Source organism: Elgaria multicarinata, chromosome 4, assembly GCF_023053635.1.
Source record: "Elgaria multicarinata webbii isolate HBS135686 ecotype San Diego chromosome 4, rElgMul1.1.pri, whole genome shotgun sequence".
Taxonomy (NCBI): domain Eukaryota; kingdom Metazoa; phylum Chordata; class Lepidosauria; order Squamata; family Anguidae; genus Elgaria; species Elgaria multicarinata.
In genome coordinates, this window is record NC_086174.1 from 82,193,753 (window position 1) to 82,212,023 (window position 18,271).

Genomic DNA, 18,271 nt, shown 5'->3' on the forward strand with positions numbered 1-18,271 from the left:
GAAAAGAGACCCCATTTTATCCTCACAACAACCCTGCGCGGTAGGCTACTTGGCCAAGAAGCTGGATTTGAACCCATCTCCCCCGCGCTGTGCGTCCGATACTTCTGTCGCTCCCGGACCGCAGGGGCCCGAAAAGCCCCGCCGGGCTCCGCGAGGGCGGCGGCGACTCCTTACCAGGGAGAGAATTTTGTAGCTGGGGTCCTTGACTTTGCCACGGGGCGCCGCTTTCTCCGGCTCCTCCGCCACCTCCATGGCCGGCAACATGGGCACCGCGGCGGAATTGGGCTGCTCTGTCCCGTTGTTGCCGCCGCCGCCGCGGAAGCTTTTCTCTTGGCAGTTGCCCTTGGCTTGGCTGTTCCGCAGGCCGTCGCTCTCCATTGTCCCTGCGGCGCGACTCGCCCTCCGCCTCCTGCACCCTCGGTTAAGAAGGGGCCAGCCAGCTGCCCGAGCCCCGCCTCCCTCGCCTCCTGGCTTGGCGAGCTTCCCTCCGGCGGCTCGGCGCGGGGAGGTAAGGGACTCTGCGCGCCGGATTCATGGTTTCCTGTCTCCTTCCTACCCCACCGCCACCGCCGCCCCCAACCTCCGCGGGATTCGGGTGGCTTTCCTTTCCAATGCGCATTTCTATGACTGTTCCTCTGGCACGCGTCCTCCCCACGAGGTCCTTCTGAAGGAGATTTGTAAGAAAAATTATCATTATTATTATTATTATTATTATTATTATCATCATCCCACCTTTTTTCCTCTTGTAGAGAACTCAAGGCGGCTTGCACGGTCCTCTTCCTCCTCTCCATTTTATCTTCACAACAACCCTGTGAGGTAGGTTATGCTGAGAGTTAGTGACTGGCCCAAATTCACCCCCAGAGTCAGCCAGTGTGCTTCATGGCTGAGCAGGGACTAGAATCCAAATCATCCAAGTCCCAGACCAACACTCTAAGCACTACACCACACTATCATCATCATCATCTCCATTCATAGAACCAAAAGCATCTTTGCCCACCCTGGTGTCATCCAGCTGTTTTGGACTACAACTCCCATCTTCTTTGACCATTGGCGATCCTGGCAGGGATTAGTGGGAGATTAAGTGCAAAACATATGGCACCCCCCAGGTTGGAGAAGGCTGGCTATGAAGGGTGATCTCTTGATTCAAATGAGATAATGTGGCTCCAAAATAAACTGTCCAAGAAGGTGGAGGGAGGTGTTTACACACAGGAGTGAAGGGGCTGTTTCCTCTGCAGTATTTTTCTTTGCAAGGAGCAGGAAGAAAGAAAACACAACCTTTTTGCCTGCCTATTTACATAGGTTTTCTCAGAACTCACACCAACCTCTTCCCACCAGTTCCAGGCTCAAATGAATGAAACAGAACTCTTAAAAGTTTAAACGTGAAAAGGTATCACTCAAATATACCTAGGTGAACTATTATATTTACCAGTATTTACTTTATTGTTGTTGTTTATTTGTTCAGTTGTTTCCGACTCTTCGTGACTTCATGGACCAGCCCACGCCAGAGCTTTCTGTCTGCCATCGCCACCCCTAGCTCCCCCAAGGTCAAGTCTGTCACCTCCAGAATATCATCCATCCATCTTGCCCTTGGTCGGCCCCTCTTCCTTTTGCCATCCACTTTCTCTAGCATCAGCCTCTTCTCCAGGGTATCCTGTCTTCTCATTATGTGGCCAAAGTACTTCAGTTTTGCCTTTAATACCCTTCCCTCAAGTGAGCAGTCTGGCTTTATTTCCTGGAGTATGGACTGGTTTGATCTTCTTGCAGTCCAAGGCACTCTCAGAATTTTCCTCCAACACCACAGTTCAAAAGCATCTATCTTCCTTCGCTCAGCTTTCCTTATGGTCCAGCTCTCGCAGCCATAGGTTACTATGGGGAATACCATTGCTTTAACTATGCGGACCTTTGTTGTCAGTGTGGTGTCTCTGCTCTTAACTATTTTATCAAGATTTGTCATTGCTCTCCTCCCAAGAAGTAAACCTCTTCTGATTTCCTGGCTGCAGTCAGCGTCTGCAGTAATCTAAATACAAATGAAACTTTAAGGCTTATCTGATCCTCCCGGCATGCGGCAGGAATCAGTCTTAAAACACATACTTCTCTTTCTTACACTTTTTCTTTCTTTTGCATAGTTACTTGGGAATAAGCCCCACTAAACTCAATAGGACAGACTGCCAAGAAAACAGTCTGTATGTGTAACATAAGCTGTTCCTTTGTTAAATATAAATACTCCACAGATCCTTATTAAAAACATCCATATAAAACTTCTTAAAACAAACATAAAAAAGAGTTTTTGTTTCAAATACAGAACTTCACAACTTTTTCTCTTTTGACTGTACATACCCAATAGCAATCATTTTGAATACACATCCTTTTCATTTTGTTATATTCTTTTTGACTTTGGCTGAAAGTTTATACACACTTACTCGCTTATGACTGAGTAGACACCTACAGAATTGCACTGTTTGTTGCAGTAGCAAGCTATACTATCCTTTATTACTTTGCAAGCATGCAATTTCTTTGTACCTTCTACATTATTATTATTATTATTATTATTATTATTATTATTATTTATATAGCACCATCTATGTACATGATGCTGTACAGAGTAAAACAGTAAATAGCAAGACCCTGCCGCATAGGCTTACATTCTAATAAAATCCTACAGATTTCTCCTACAGAAAGCTCCCTCACCCCAGGGGTAAACACGCTCCCTACCTTCGCTTCTCCGCCCATGTTTTCGTTCCTCAGTTACTTCCTCTTTCAAAAGAGGAAGTCCACAATGAGCAGGAGGCCCATTCAGTCCGCTGTTCTAATGACACCTACTTCTCCTGCACAGCAGGAGAGAGCAGCAATTCCGAGTTTAAAAAAACATCGGACTCAATGAGGTTTTTTTTGTTGCACAATGAAGGCCAGAAGGGGCAAGAGGATCGTGGGAGGCAGATGATGTCACGTGAAGGACCTGAGCAAACTTCGTGCGTGCCCAGTAATGAGCGTGCAATAAAACGTCCATTGGATGGAGTTTAGAAAATCAGTGGGCATACAAAAAGTGGCAGGTCCCCCTCTCCCCAGACACTCCCCAACGTCCCCTGTGCCCCTTTTCCCTTTGACCTAATCCCCCTCCCCTTCCGATGTCTTCTGTCTCATTGTCCCGGGTGCCAGTGCCCTTCCACCTCTCTCTATAAAGAAATCATTTTGTGTATTCCCCCCACACAGAATACATTCTGTGTATTCTCCTAACAGACTGTCCAAATGACCCCTCTATGTGCTCGACCTGGTGTCTACAAATGTGCTAGCTCATTCTGAACCATCATTTTTCTTAATTTGATGTTTAATTTCCTTGAATACAAAATAGAATATGTTTAACAAATATATTACACAGTAGTATACAGTAAAATGAATATTCATATCATAGTTTTAAAAATCCCCAGTATGGAAGTTTCAATACTCTTTTCTCTCTAAACATGAATAGGATCATGCCCTAATTTGCTTTTTCAAACATTTTTTTGTTTCCTACATTCTTCAAGCTCCAAATTAGACTTTTATTTGAGCTAACTTTCCTTATCAGAGCAAGATGCTGTTGCATCAAATCATATAGATATCAGCAGAGGGCAGGTGAGATAGCTATTCAACTTGGATTAGAAAAATAATCTATTAATTTTGGCTACCCAAAGTTATGGCCTTTGACCTATGATTCTTTTGTCTTGATAATGTCTGTAGAAACTTACAAAGGCATAATCCTTTTGATCACAGCAAGACTTAAATCTGAGCATACATCAGCGTTGGATAGTCCTATAAAATGAGTAGTTTATAAACTTAGGATGTTTTTTTAAAAAAATCTGGGAACTCTGCTCTTTCAGACTTTGAACTATAAACTACAACTGGTACATACCTGCTATTAACAAAGAACTAGATACAAAGGATCTGATGCCCAGATCTATCTCTCTGTTTGTAACCTGATATCTGTAATCAAGTGCAGACTTTCCAACATCACTAAACATGGACCAGAATGAAGCTGCACTTGTCTGTCTTCTCGTTTTCATCATCTAGTGCCTGATGTGAGCTGTAAAATTCAGTAGTCCTTAGAAGCAAGAGACCAGTAACTGGCTTCCCTGATTGGCCATTGTGGGAACGGAATACTGGACTTGATAGGACTTCAGTCTGAATCCAGCAGGGCTCTTCTTATATTCACAAAAACACCTCTGATCTCACTTACTAGAACTGAATGAGATGGAAATGTGTAGATAATTGCAGTCATTTCACATAACCCATTTAAAAAACCTCAGCTCTTGCTGCCGATAGTCAAGTAGAACGTTGTTCTGCAGGTATGAAAGACACTAATCCAGCTTTAAAATCTATTGATAGCCCTACAATCATATTTCATTTTTCCTGCCATTTTTGGCACTTGCGTAGGTAGTATGTATGTCAAATGCATTTTAGTCCTCCAGCTACTATTTTCCCCAACTGGATAATGGAACTAAATCACAGCTTCCTAAAGATGAAAGAAAGAGATTCAGAGTATACTACATTTCTATAAACAATAGCAACAACAACCAAAACCCAGCACTTTTTCTATGTAACGTTCAAGGTATTCTAGCTACTGGACATTTCACAAGCCCTTTTAAACTTTTGAACTAGATGTATGTATAAAGATATTATTCCATTCGACTGGCTGTGGCTGAAAATTGTATTAGCTATGTTCAGAAAAGAACACTGCTTGGCAATGATGAAAACCACAGTTACTCGTACAAAGGCCAAGCAATGCATATGAAAATTCCACTTACAACATTTTTAAGAACTGAAACCAGAAAGAATGAGACTTCAGCACTTTGCATCATAGCAAAAAAAAAAAAAAATCCCAGGAATTTTTAGCTTCATTCTCCAAAGATGTTTAATATTGTAAAACTATGTAAATATTTAAAAATGACTTTAACCATCTCTAATATTGATCCAAAGAATATTATCTCTTATCTGTTTATATCAATGGGATTGGGCTGCAATCCTTGCTCACTTACCTGGGAGTACGGTCCCTGAAATGCAGTTAGACTTACTCTTGAGTAAACATGCCTAAGATTGAACTGTGCATTTGTTGAAATCCTTGTATGTCTTTTTGTCTTCCAGGACAATAAAATGGCAATCTTCTTTGTACTGGCAAAAAAATGAAATAAAATTAGTTTGGTCTACATCAGGGATGAGCAACGTGCATCCCTTGGTATAATTTCATGGGGCCTTCAGCCTAATTTCAAAAGCCTTCTGCATGCGATCAGTTTGGGCAAAAGTGATCAGTCCCGTCCCTTCCAGCCTGCTGGGCAGGAAAGGAGGGGAAAAAGAAAGAAAAATGATTGAAAGAGTAAAGAGATGACCCACCCACTTTTGGCTCTGCCCCTGCCCAGACCTGAACTTGACCTGCCCACTGTCAACAAACTGTGTCTAACAGATTACCCATTAGAAAAGGCCGTCTCAACAAAAAAAAGTTGCCCACACTTGCTCTACATTAACAAAAGTGTTCTATGTACAGCACAGAAAGGTGTATGTATATGTATCAGTAATGAGGCCTCAGTAGAGCTCTGCATAAGTCACTATAGTTTAAAACAAAAAGATTCAAGTGAGCTGGGGAGGCAAATTGAAGTGAAAGAGGAATTTGAAGATATGAGCTATGAAGAAAGGCATTATAACTAATCCTTGGAGTCGTTCACAGGCATAATCTTAGCATCAGTAAACCACATAGCAGGGAGAAGACCTGGGGTGGGGTGGGGGCATGATTTGGAACAAAGAAGCAACAGCCAGGAATGGGCTATACCCACCGCCACCACCCAGGGCCTCTCCATTGCAATTCGTCCCTTCCCACTGCTGCTTTTTCTGGAACAAAAAGCTGTTTGGGAGCTTTGCCACACACATTTAAGTATGACATCCTCAGGGTCCAATATGAGCAAAGACTGCCTGTCATGCCAACAACATGCAAAGTAATGAATATTTATTTATTTATTTATTTAAAACATTTGTATCCCGCTCTATATCACTAGGATCCCAGGGCGGCAGAATAAAGACAGTATGATTTTTCAGGTAGGGTTTGAACGCAGTGCTGCATACTTTGGTAAACAACCGCTAATCCGGATCGCTCATCAAAATGGCATTCTGAATTCATAACCCAGTTCAATTTTTTTTTTTTTTAGCAGCAGCATTGCTAGGAATTCAAGGCCCAGGCCCACATGCAATGCATATGCTAATTTATATCTATATGTGCAAATTTAGAAATAATTACAAAGATTTATTTAAATTTCACAGGAAGTGGAGCCAACCAATTAGTTTCTTATCCAAATCATCTCAAATAAGATAAATTCTTCAATAAATTTATACCCTGACCAAGGTCATCCCAAACCAATGGGGAAAAGTCATCATCGTCCATCCCCCAAATTTAATTGCAGAGGAAGATTTGGGCTGGGACAGAGATGTTAGAACATGTGGGAAGGGGAGAGTTAACCTTTTTTCTCCCCAACTGCAATCTCACTTGAAAATTGCCCTCTGCAGAGCAATTAACGGAACCCTAGGAACCCTAGGAAATAGATTTAGGGTCAGGGGCCATAGCAACAGCCCTGTTAGCCACCATCCTTTTCATTACAGCTTTCATTCAATGTGCCTGTATTTCACTTGGCTTTTATTAAGCAACATTGTGTTAGATTGCATGAGCTCTCACTGCTTAGCTTTCTGGGTATTTCCTGAATAATCATTATCAGAATTTTCTGAAGATAAGCTCTATTATGAAAGGCAGCTCTGTAGATTTCATGCAGCCATTACCTTGCTTGTTTTCTTTTCTTAGACTTAATGTTTTCAGGGTAGTGAACAATTCATACGGCATAAAGATGACTTCTGCGTGCATGTTAATTTATCCAGATTCTTGCATATACCTTTCATAGCAGTAGCTGGGCCAACTAATCCATTTGTTATGGCTGGCAACCCCTCCTCTTGTTTTTAGGCATCATATTAGTTTACAGGGGGAGGGGGAGACAAAGAGATTTCAATAAGAGACTAGGATTCCAAGCATGGCTGATAGAACATACAATGTAATAATCCTATACATGTAAGACCCATTCAGTTCAATGCGGTATAGTCTACACAGGAGCCCCTTTTGTTTCCAAGGCACCAGAATGACTGCTCTGTGGTCATGCACTAATAAATGCAGCAAGCATCAGCAGTCACATGCCACACACCAATGCATTGTGAGGTAATTGCAGGAGAAGTAGGTGGAGTTTAAAAAGTGCTTTATCATTTGGGTGTATATCTGTAAGCACATGCTGCAAGCCAGAGATTAGTGATACAGTTGCAGAAGAAATGGGAGGTCACGCTACCATTTCAGGTTCTTTTTTTTAATTTTAGGTCCAGTAAACACATGCACAGCTGCACAGAAATGGGGCTACTAAGAGAGCTCCGGCTATTGGGCAGTATAGAAATGTAATAAATAAATAAATAAAAAGATGGTGTGGTTATTCACAGCTGTGCATTGAAAACTACTCTCCAAAAATGACTGACCAACCACACATTGTCAAATGAAAAGTAATTAAGAACACCCATGGGTTTCCTTACACCAACTTTAAAATCACTTCACTGGCTGCCAATTAGTTTCCGGGCGAAGTATAAATTGTTGGTTACTACCACAGGTCCAGGTTACCTGTGGGATCACCTCCCATACAATCCGCCCCACACACTCAGGTCCTCTGGGGAGAACTTACTTCAGTCAGCCACAACTAGGCTGACATCAGTTTCCCAGAGGACCTTTTCTTCTGTTGCCCCTGGATTATGGAATGGCCTGCCAAAGGAGATTCATAATATTAACTCTCTCTGTGATTTTAAGGTAGCTTTGAAGACTAGTCTCTTCCGGCAGGCCTACCCAAAATGAATTTTAAACCTAAGAATTTTAAGATGCTGTGATTATTATTTTAATATTGTATTGGTTTTATATGCTCTTTTAACTAATTTTATGTATTATATTGTGTTTGGTGTTGTTCCGCGCCTCAATCCAGAAGGAGAGGCGGGTAATAAATCATCATCATTATCATCATCATCATCATCATCATCCCTTCTTCCTGCCCATGATCAAAGCTTTGGGGGGGAGTTGTAAAACAGGTTCTACAACTTTGAAAGCACACACACACACACACCCTGCTAAAGTCATGAGACTTTAGAAAAGCTCCCTGCAGCTGGGAAGGAAGGTGGCAGTGAGCAGCCACAGCAGATAGTGCCTTCTTGCCTCGGGCAGCAAGTTAGATTGGGCCAGGCCTTCATACGTAGTATACAAATGTATACAATGGCGTTAAATTGCAAAAAAAAAGAAGCCAGTGTGTTAAGACCCTGAAGAGGTGGCTTGTGAAGGCCACTATTGCACTATAATGAACTCATTTGTATGGATGTGTGGCAACATCCTTTTCGTTAGCCTTTTGGCTTTCCTCAAAACACTTCACATTTTTCACTGGAGTGGAGAAAAACCATTTACTTCAAATTTCACTGAAGCAATGTTTTGGTGGCAACTCACTCAAGTCTCACTTTCATCCATCTATCTGTCCATCTGTTTTGGAAAGCATCATTCTGGGCTCATCTGCACCAAGCAGGATATTGCACTATGAAAGTGGTATGTAAAAGGTAGGAGCCACACTAATGCTTTATAACAGTCTTGAAGTCACTGCAGGATCTACACTACTGCTTTATAGTGGTACTGAAGTACACAGACAACTGTTGGGGCCCATGAGACATCTACACCAAGGGATATAACGTTATGAAAATGGTATGAAAGCGGTATATGGTATGTGTCAATGGGCCCCAACAGTTGTCAGTGGACTTCAATACTGTTCTAAAGCAGTAGTGTGGCTCCTGCCTTTTATATACTGCTTTCATAGTGGAATATCCTGCTTGGTGTAGATGAGCCCATGTGAAGGTCATTCCCTGACATTCAACAAATGCCTCTGGATTCTTTACTACTGAAATAGAGAGAAGTGAAGAGTTCATTGTTAGACTGTTTAGAAGAGAGTCAGGACTGCCACAATTTCAATATTCAATTTACTTTTGAAAAGTGGAAAAATAACATCTGGAGTTAGTAGACTTTCCTATGACAGTGTTTCTGAAGAATTGCGAAATAGTACAGAGGGAATGTTTCTGTGGTATTTTGGAGATATGTTGTAGTTGTAGTCAACCATGACTAGTTGGGTTGGGAAGGATATGAGTAGCATGTTCACATTAATTCAGAGCACTCATGCTAGAGAATGTGTTCTTATGCTTCTGAATTTGGTGCAATAATATCGTTTTCTTATGCCAGTTAGTTGTAGAAGATCTATCTCTTTTCTGACACCCAAGCTGTAAGGATGAACGTAACATGAATGGAACCATTTCCATGAATGGAATCATTTCCCATTTTTCAAACAGTATGTTCCAAGACAGTATTTCAAAGAATCATCCATGCAACTCACATTCTAAATTATTAGAAGGTTATATTATATTTTTTTGCCCTGATCTCTTTACCTCAATTTGAGTTTTGTAGAACCATGGAACACTAGTGCCTGCATCATAAACCAGTGAAAGAACTTTTGAGGTGGTGGCTTTTATTGTACTCATCTTCTACTTGTAACCAGTCAAGTGTTTCCCTGCCACTGCTTCCATCACTTTTCTTACCATAGAAAATAAATTAAGGAGGAAAGTATGTTATAGCTAGACAAAGCCTTCTCATTGGTAGTGCTAAGGGCCATCCACCTGGAAGCATCCATAGAGATGCTTTCCCCCTTTACTACATGATCCTGTCTTATCAAGGATCATGTAGTGAACATCCCTGTACTACAAAGCCACTCTGATTTAGCTACATGACTGGGGGGCAACACACAGTCAATCATACTCTGAGGTGGAAGGAGAAGGGAATGTACCTGAGGTCAAGGCAACTAGAGCATGCCATCTCTCTTGCCATGCTGCACTGTGGTAGTTTTCCACCCATGCCCACAGACTGAAGAAATGGGATACTAGAGTATTGGGATTTAAAAGGCAACAACTTTGTTTAAACCTATTTAAATTAAGAGATCTGCAGTGGGCAAACATTCTAGCGTAAATAATTCCCTCCAGTGCAGGTTCCCTGCCACAGTATGGATAGAGAACATTGTTCTCTCCTTTCATAAGGGCCTTCCAAATAAAATGCTTAAGAAGGGGCTGAAGGAGTTGTATCCCATGCTAGTCTACCTTTAGTGCTATCCATTCTAACAGGTCGATTTTATGTAGGAGTGACATTGGATCCCAAGTGGTTTTTGGAGGAAGGGTGAAAGTGTCTGAAACAAGTCTCCCACCTCCAGTTTCACCTCAGCCCTAAATTTAGCTTTCTGGGCTCCTTCCATCTCCTGGTTCCTGTGATTCTTATAGTATGCTGTAAACTTGCTAGCAGAAACACTGAGTTGGGACAGACCAAAAGGGGCACATCATCCAATCTCTCCTGCAAAGCAAGAACATCCATTCATCAGCCCACCATAAAACAACCCATGCAATTCAGTGCCCTACCAGGAGAGAGAAGGTGCACTACACAAAGGAACCTGAGCCTGCAAAACAAATTGCTTCAGATGACTCACGCGTATGAGTTCAGGGGACTGTAAGAACAATAACAACAAAAACCCAGTGTTAACAATTATAGCATGAGCACAAGTAAAATCCATCTAACAATAGATGTTTTGCAGTCACTGGCCCAGGCCACCAAACAATATCCTTGCTCTAGGTTTGAAAATTCCTAATAGCCCAAAGGAAGGACGATGTAATTGAAGTTCAAATGTGGTTTAAAAGCTTTTCCTGTCATCAGCAGACCACAACCAAGCTACAAGAATAGGTTCATCAATTCAGCTTTTTGTTTGTAATTTTATTCAAGGAGCCAAAGAGATTGAGAAAGACAGTGTACTGTAGTGGTTAAGAGTTTTGGATCGGGTCTTGGGAGAGCCAGATTCTAGTCCCCACTCATCCATGAAGCATATTGAGTAACTTTGGGCTAGTCACTAATTCACAGCCTACTCTCCCTCACAGGGTTGTTGTGAGGATAAAATGGAGAGGAGAACCATATAAGCCAGGGGTCCCTAACCCCGGGGCCACAGACCGGGACCGGTCCATGGCCTGTTAGGAACCGGGCCGCACAGGTGAGCTGCTTTCACCCACCCACCCTCACTCCCACCCCAGTGTACCTGGGTGCAGGGCGCCATCTCACTCGTCCAGCCGAAGCGAAGCCAGGATGCTGGGGCGGACAGGTGGCTTCGGAACAGCGCGCCCGGAAGTCGCTCTCTCAGAGTGGCTTCGCTTCAGGGACCGGTCCATGGCCTGTTAGGAACCGGGCCGCACAGGTGAGCTGCTTTCACCCACCCACCCTCACTCCCACCCCAGTGTACCTGGGTGCAGGGCGCCATCTCACTCGTCCAGCCGAAGCGAAGCCAGGATGCTGGGGCGGGCAGGTGGCTTCGGAACAGCGCGCCCGGAAGTCGCTCTCTCAGAGTGGCTTCGCTTCAGCTGGACAAGCGAGATGGTGCCCTGCACCCAGGTACGCTGGGGTGGGAGTGAGGGTGGGTGAGTGAAAGCAGCTCACCTGTGCGGCCCGGTTCCTAACAGGCCATGGACCGGTCCCGGTCTGTGGCCCCGGGGTTAGGGACCCCTGGCTTATATGGTTCTCCTCTCCATTTTATCCTCACAACAACCCTGTGAGGGAGAGTAGGCTGTGAATTAGTGACTAGCCCAAAGTTACTCAATATGCATCATGGCTGAGTGGAGACTAGAATCTGGATCTCCCAAGACCCGATCCAAAACTCTTAACCACTACAGTACACTGTCTTTCTCAATCTCTTTGGCTCCTTGAATAAAATTACAAACAAAAAGCTGAATTGATGAAGCTATTCTTGTAGCTTGGTTGTGGTCTGCTGATGGCAGGAAAAGCTTTTTAACCACATTTGAACTTCGATTATATCGTCCTTCCTTTGGGCTATTAGGAATTTTCAGCCAAAGCGAAGCCAGGACGCTGGAGTGGGGTGGGTGGGCATGGCTTCCCAAAGCCATCCCCTCAACACACACACACACACACGGTCCGTGGAAAAATTGCCTTCCACAAAACCGGTCCCTGGTGCCAAAAAGGTTGGGGACCGCTGATATAAGCCATTTTGCGTTCCTTGTAAGAGGGGAAAATGCAGGATTTAAATGTAATAAAGAAGGAGAAGGAGGACATAAATTATAATGTATGTTCACATTTCAGAGGTGTATTTCCAGCCAATGTTCATGTCGAACACTCATAACTTGCATTCTTGGAACACACTTTGCTTGTATAAATGGTCTCATGAGACTACCAACAAAATCCCATATAATAGAGATGGTAAACCAATGTAAGCTTCTTCTGAAGCACTGTACTAGTCAGGGCTAGTGATAGTTATTTTGTGTGACACTGTTTAGGTAATCCAAGGAGCAACTCCCAACTTAATGCAAGCAGTGTGCTTCATTAAACTAGATCAATTCAGATTAGTTACAGGACCTACTGTTCTCTCCTTATCTTTCTAACACTCTGAGCTTCATCACACCAGCATTATACTGTGCATTCACTGAGAAGTGCATGAAAAGGACTCCGATGTTTTTAATCTGCTTTTATTGTGAAGTACTCTGATGCATCCTGCTTTGATTGCACTCCTTCCCCAAAAGAAATGTAGTATTTTGGTGCGTGGAAAGTCCAGTCTTCCAGGCATGCAAAAGCATCCCGCTCAAACTGCAACATGTATTTTCATCCCTCATTTTGAATCTGTGTGTTTTCAAGGGGTGGTATTGCTGATGAAAGAGAGGGACGTGCCTTTTCTACAGCAGGTGTTTTTAATTTTTTTACATTTCCTGTGCAATCTTTTCCTCCTTCCGCTTTCTGGAGGAGCAGTTGCTGGCACTAATGTACTGTCTTGTTGATCGAGGGAAAGAAACAAAAAAAAACTCTATTTTGTTCTTCCACCTTTAACTTTCAGTTCCTCCACTGTCTGTTTTGTGTTGCTACATCTGACAATGTTACTCCTGTCTGCACTGGACGTGTGCTGTCTTGCCACCACAAGGAGACCCTCATGTGCTGTGGGAGGGGGATAGGTGTGTGCGTGTGACTTGGGACCTGGGAAGAAATATTCCCTAGATTTGTACCTGTACTGAGGGGGAAAGCAGGGTGGCAAAACTGCTGCTCAATGGGTTTATTTATTTATTTTAAATATCATTGCCCTATGTTGGAATAGGGGCATTCTGAGATTGTGCAATTCTGTATTTGGTGTGTGTGTGTGTGTGTGAGAGAGAGAGAGAGAGAGAGAGAAAGAGAGAGAGAAATGGATGCACAGTGTTTTAACGGCTGCCTCCCCTTCTTCCCTTGAGGAAAACAGCATTTGGGATGGGTGAATCAAAGGAGTCCTTTTCAATACTGGGAGTATTGAGGGTTCTATGGCTTTCTAGCCTGGGTTTTGTAACTGACTAAACACCACTTTGAAATTGACTAGAAAAATAAAGCTTGCAAGTCTCCTAGCTGTGTTGTGAAAGTGACCAGAAAAAGTTTTCAACCACACAGGCAAAACACAAGATGCTAAAATGGTGCCCAGAAGAACTGGATTCAAATGTGTGTGGCAACCAGGCATGGACAGGAAAGGGGAGGGGACAGCACTGACCACGTCCGTGTCCAGGATGTCCCTGCACCCAAACAGCGCCCCCCACACACACACCCCTGAATTGGGAGCTGTCTGTGAGAATTCTGCTTCTAGCTTACAAGACCAAAAAGCTTATGGGGAAACCTCTACAGTTTCACCGTTGAAATTTCCTTTTCCCATCTCTTGTGAAACTCTTAAGGGCTTTCCCTCTGACCTGCCAGTTTCACTGGATATTGAATTAAGGTGTATTTCAAGTGTATGACATCAATGGTAGCTACTAAGTCTTTCCTTTCCAGATGCTAGAATTTGTGAGGGATACTGTATTCATTCACATTCCTTGCCAAAAGACATTCCTCACCAAACAGAATTTGGTAGCGTAGCTGGACAACTGCATCAAGAAAGACAGCATTTACAGTAAGCCCCAATTTTGTGACTAAAGGGCTGGGACTGAGTCCTAATTAGGAAATTCCCAGATCTTCCATGGAGACTAATTGGTAAGGGGACCATGGATCCAGTTCAAATGCAACACTGTGCCAACGCAGGAACAAAAATGTCAATTGCTCTTGTGAAGCAGTTCCTTCTGCATAAGCAAACAAAAAAAGCTGGAAGCTCCATCTAAGTTTGCAATAATGGACATTTACCTGGAATTCAATCAGATTTACTCCTGTATAGAGACATATAGGATTCAGCTGTAAGTCACTTGATTTACACACCACCTATGTCATTATGAGTTACTGTGAGTTAAATTACATTTAATTGCTTCCTGATTCCATTTAGATGTTCAGGAATATCAGATGGTTTGTGGATACCTATTGTTTACAAAGGTAGATTACTTGTTTGTGTAATTAATTGTATGACACAACATGATTATCAATGCAGTCCAAAAAAATTGGAACCAAAGGCTAAGCAGATAAACCTAAGCATTTTTAAAAGAGTTAATCCCATTGTCTTCAAGGAGAGAAGCCACTTAATCTGTTCAATACCTGCAGTCCCCCGACCCCGGGACTGCCTTTATTAGGTAAACCAGCTGTCGTTGGTTTCAGATTCAGTAGAGGAGCATCTTAACTATTTCTTTCCTAGTAATGGCACCCAAAAATTTCCCTCCCCGCTCCCCCCCCCCCTTGCCAAGATATAAAAGATAAGTGTCCCTAGTCTCTTTTCTCCCTTGGGGAGGGAAGAATTTTAAGCAGACAATAACTCTGTTCAGATGATTAATGCAGGGGTGCAGAACCTCAGGCCCAGGAGCCAAATCCAGCACTCCAGCTTTTCCCAGAAGTCTATGCCCTCTGCATGACCCCACCCCATTTCCCCAAACCACTGATTATTGATTTCCAAGCTTTTCTGCAATTTTTCCCTGTTCTAAAAGGTTGAAATGTCTCTCCTATGATTTGGTTACTAGTAGTAAGAGGTTTAAGCTAAAACATGCTGGTATATCTATTTATTTTGTGTGTGTTTTTGGTCCCAGCCTTTACTGTTCAGCCCTCCAATCCCAACACCACCCCTGGAATGCAGCCCCTGAGAGCTTCTCCGGAATGGAATGCAGCCCTTGGGCTGAGAGAAGTTCTGCGACCCTGGATTAATGCAAGAATGTGTGACATCAAGGCAAAAAGTCCAACATGGTTTTCACTTGCTTCAGGTCTTGCTTCAGGGGTGGGCCAGATTCAGTGCACATCACCATCCTCAACAAAGCAGCAGACAGATGCAACTGCACATACTAATACAGAGCACCACATGACTTTATCTTTTCCGCCTCCCTGCCAACAGAGAAGTGGGAAAGGCCATAGAGAGCCAGCAAGCAATCAGGCAATGGTATTTACTATTCCCCTAATTACCTTTATCAGGGAGCAGAGGGGGAGGCAAGTAAACAAGCAGATTGCATTTGTGAAAAGGACAGGTTCGGGGGCTGCTGGGGGTGGGACCTCGTGCAGCTGCTCAACCAGGCCCACCCTTGACAACGGCAATAATTACGCTTGCCATTTCCCCCTGAGCTTTTCCAATTGTGACTGAAATGGCTCCCTTTCCCCCAGAATTTAGGGCAGGAAGAGCACACACTTGGCAACAGAAGGTCCCAGGTTCAATCCCTGACATCTCCAGTTATATGGACCAGATAGCAGGCATTGGGAAAGACTTGAGCTTGGGCCCCTGGAAAGCTGCTGCATGACAGACAGTGTTAGGCTAGATGGACAACTAGTCTGGCCACGTGTATTCTTTTAATATATATATATCATAAGGGTATCATAAGCCACTTCTTATGTTCCAAACCTACAACTAAATCAGGACAGGTTCACTGAGTAGCTAGTAGCACCTCTGCAATTGTCCCATATTGAGAAGGTGTTCTGAGAGGGTATCTGAGGGGATGGCCACCAATTTGGATGGCTTTAAAAGGGGACTGGACAAATTCCTGGAGGAGAAGGCTGCCGATGGTTACTAGCACAGCCGGCTGAATGCAAGTGATAAATAATAACAGTTCACTCCTACTGGTAAGCCACGCTGGGGGAGATCGCCTATCCTGTTCTCATTAACAATGGAACTTGACAAGAAAGCATAAGCAAATGTACGTTGTATCTTGTAAGTCTGTGGAGGTAAGTTTGGAAAATATGTTAACAGTCAATAGTGATGTGAATGAGACAGAAGATCCCTGCATTGGGGAAAAAGCCCTAAGATAACATAAGAGGATTCCTCCAGCAGCACATCCCAAGAAGGCATCCAGACACTCCAAAGTAGCATTGGGGGGGGCACCTGGAGGGGATGCGAAACTCTCCTTCCATGAACATCCTTGAATTAACTTATATTAAGATCCAAACCAACAACAACAGACGATGCCCTAAGCAAAAATGTACTATTCATAATTCCAACTGCTTTTTATTGTACAATGTGATTTACAAATCTTTATCTTGTGTTATTTTGTTTATATTTTGAAACTGAAGTTCTTGTTATCATCAAAATGGGCATAAGGGATGAGGGGGGAGAACTGCAGGAAACAATGTGGAATCTGCAACTTGGGAGAAATTGATTGAATCTTTCTTCCTCTTCCTCCTGTATTTGTTTTACTGTCTTAATAAACTGAAGGTCTGCAATTTATTTATGTTTATAATTATCTCTTCCACCTAACAAGGAAAAACTAGAGGTGCTTCCAGATGAGGCTTGTATCGTGCAATCCCCCTCTTTCATTCATGGGGTTTTACAAGCAGTCCAGGTGGCATTGTCTTCAATGTGTAGCCCTGCTGCTGTATCTTCCCACCAGTTTCCTTTTCTTTCAACAAAAGATCCATCAAGGAGTAAAATACCAACTAGTTGAACCATGCCTTTTGACTGGTAGTGCTAGGAGCCACCCATCTGGCAGCATCCAGGATGTAAGTTCCCTAATAAACCACACATGCTCAATAAATAAGCGTTTCAAATGTTGGCAGAAACGTCTTCAGCTGCAGGATTTCCGGGAGAGACTGATTCCTCCCCTGGTAAAAATCCAGACCCGTAAGAAGCTCCACATCACGGACACGTGCTGCATGAGCCTGTATTCTTTCTTCAACCCATAGGTGCTCTGGAAGCTGTCCCTGAAAAAGCAAAACTGCATAGTTCAAGATCTCCATTGACAGGCAAGAAAGGAGCTTAAAAGTAGTGTAAAGAATTTCATTCTATCATTGCCTTTCCTCGTTTTTCCTTATTAGATTGCTAGAGGGATCGGTGAGTGTTGCCTTTGTTCCCAGAACTTGCTCAGTTCTCTTTTCATAGTCGATTTCCCTTGCCACAAAGATTACGATGAACTATGATGCATGAAGACTAACAAACAAGGCAAGCCCTTTATGTCATCTTTGGGAAGAGGGATGGGAGGACTGCAGGCAAGTGCAAGGAGCAAACAGGAGTGGCAAGAAAATGAAGCACTACTGGAAGAGCAGGGTTTTGCCTGAGCTGCTGCCACTCCTTCAGTAGTGTTCGTACTCTGCCAGGTGCTTCACAGACCCTCAGAGCTCAAACCACACACACATTTTCAAGTGCTTTTAATGACCATTCCGGCATCTGCACCCTGCTTTACAACCATTCAGGCGTTATGACATTCATCAGACGAGCGTTTTATCGCACGCTCACTACTGCCCACTTATGGATGTGCACACGTCCTTTAAATGACAATGTCCGCCTCCCATGTGCCTCCTGCTCATTTTTCCATCACAAAATAGACCGCTTTTAATCTTTTTTTTTTAAAAAAAAACACCAATGTGCTGCAATCTCCAGGAAAAGGAAAGGAAAGGAACCTCTTGTGCAAGCACTGAGTCATTACTGACTCTTGGAGGGATGCCAGCTTTCGCTGACATTTTCTTGGCAGGCCTTTTAGCGGGGTGGTTTGCCGTTGCCTTCCCCAGCCATTATTACCTTTCCCCCAGCTAACTGGGTACTCATTTTACCGACCTCAGGAGGATGGAAGGCTGAGTCGACCCGAGCCAGCTGCCTGAAACCAGCTTCCGCTGGGATCGAACTTAGGCCATGGGGAGAGTTTCAGCTGCAGAAACTGCTGCTTTACTGCTCTGCGCCACATGAGGCTCTCTCCAGGAAAAGCAGCAGGATTAAAACAGCCCCTGAATGGGCCATGTGGTCTTTGTTTACTTCCTCTTTTCCCTCAGGGAAGAATGAGGAAGTAATGAGGG

General features: G+C 43.4%; 2 protein-coding genes and 1 long non-coding RNA gene across 3 annotated transcripts in view; 1 reads left to right on the plus strand and 2 right to left on the minus strand.

Annotated features, from left to right (window-relative positions):
- The window catches only part of ENPP1 (ectonucleotide pyrophosphatase/phosphodiesterase 1), a 52,957-nt gene extending 52,563 nt beyond the window's left edge, over positions 1 to 394 (minus strand). The window contains exon 1 of the mRNA XM_063124671.1: positions 175 to 394. Coding sequence (XP_062980741.1) covers positions 175 to 378 — 204 coding nt within the window. The 5' untranslated portion in view covers positions 379 to 394. The remainder of the gene's footprint in view (positions 1 to 174) is intronic.
- Positions 339 to 5,289, plus strand: LOC134397749 (uncharacterized). Its single transcript, XR_010025380.1, has 3 exons — positions 339 to 677; positions 750 to 816; positions 5,116 to 5,289. It is a non-coding gene; the product is annotated as an uncharacterized LOC134397749 (long non-coding RNA).
- An 11,179-nt stretch (positions 5,290 to 16,468) lies between these two features.
- Positions 16,469 to 18,271, minus strand: part of ENPP3 (ectonucleotide pyrophosphatase/phosphodiesterase 3) — a 69,394-nt gene continuing 67,591 nt past the window's right edge. The window contains exons 25-26 of the mRNA XM_063124672.1: positions 16,932 to 17,185; positions 16,469 to 16,837 (exon numbers count right to left, since the gene is read on the minus strand). Of these exons, the coding sequence (XP_062980742.1) occupies positions 17,012 to 17,185 (174 nt within the window). The 3' untranslated portion in view covers positions 16,469 to 16,837; positions 16,932 to 17,011. The remainder of the gene's footprint in view (positions 16,838 to 16,931; positions 17,186 to 18,271) is intronic.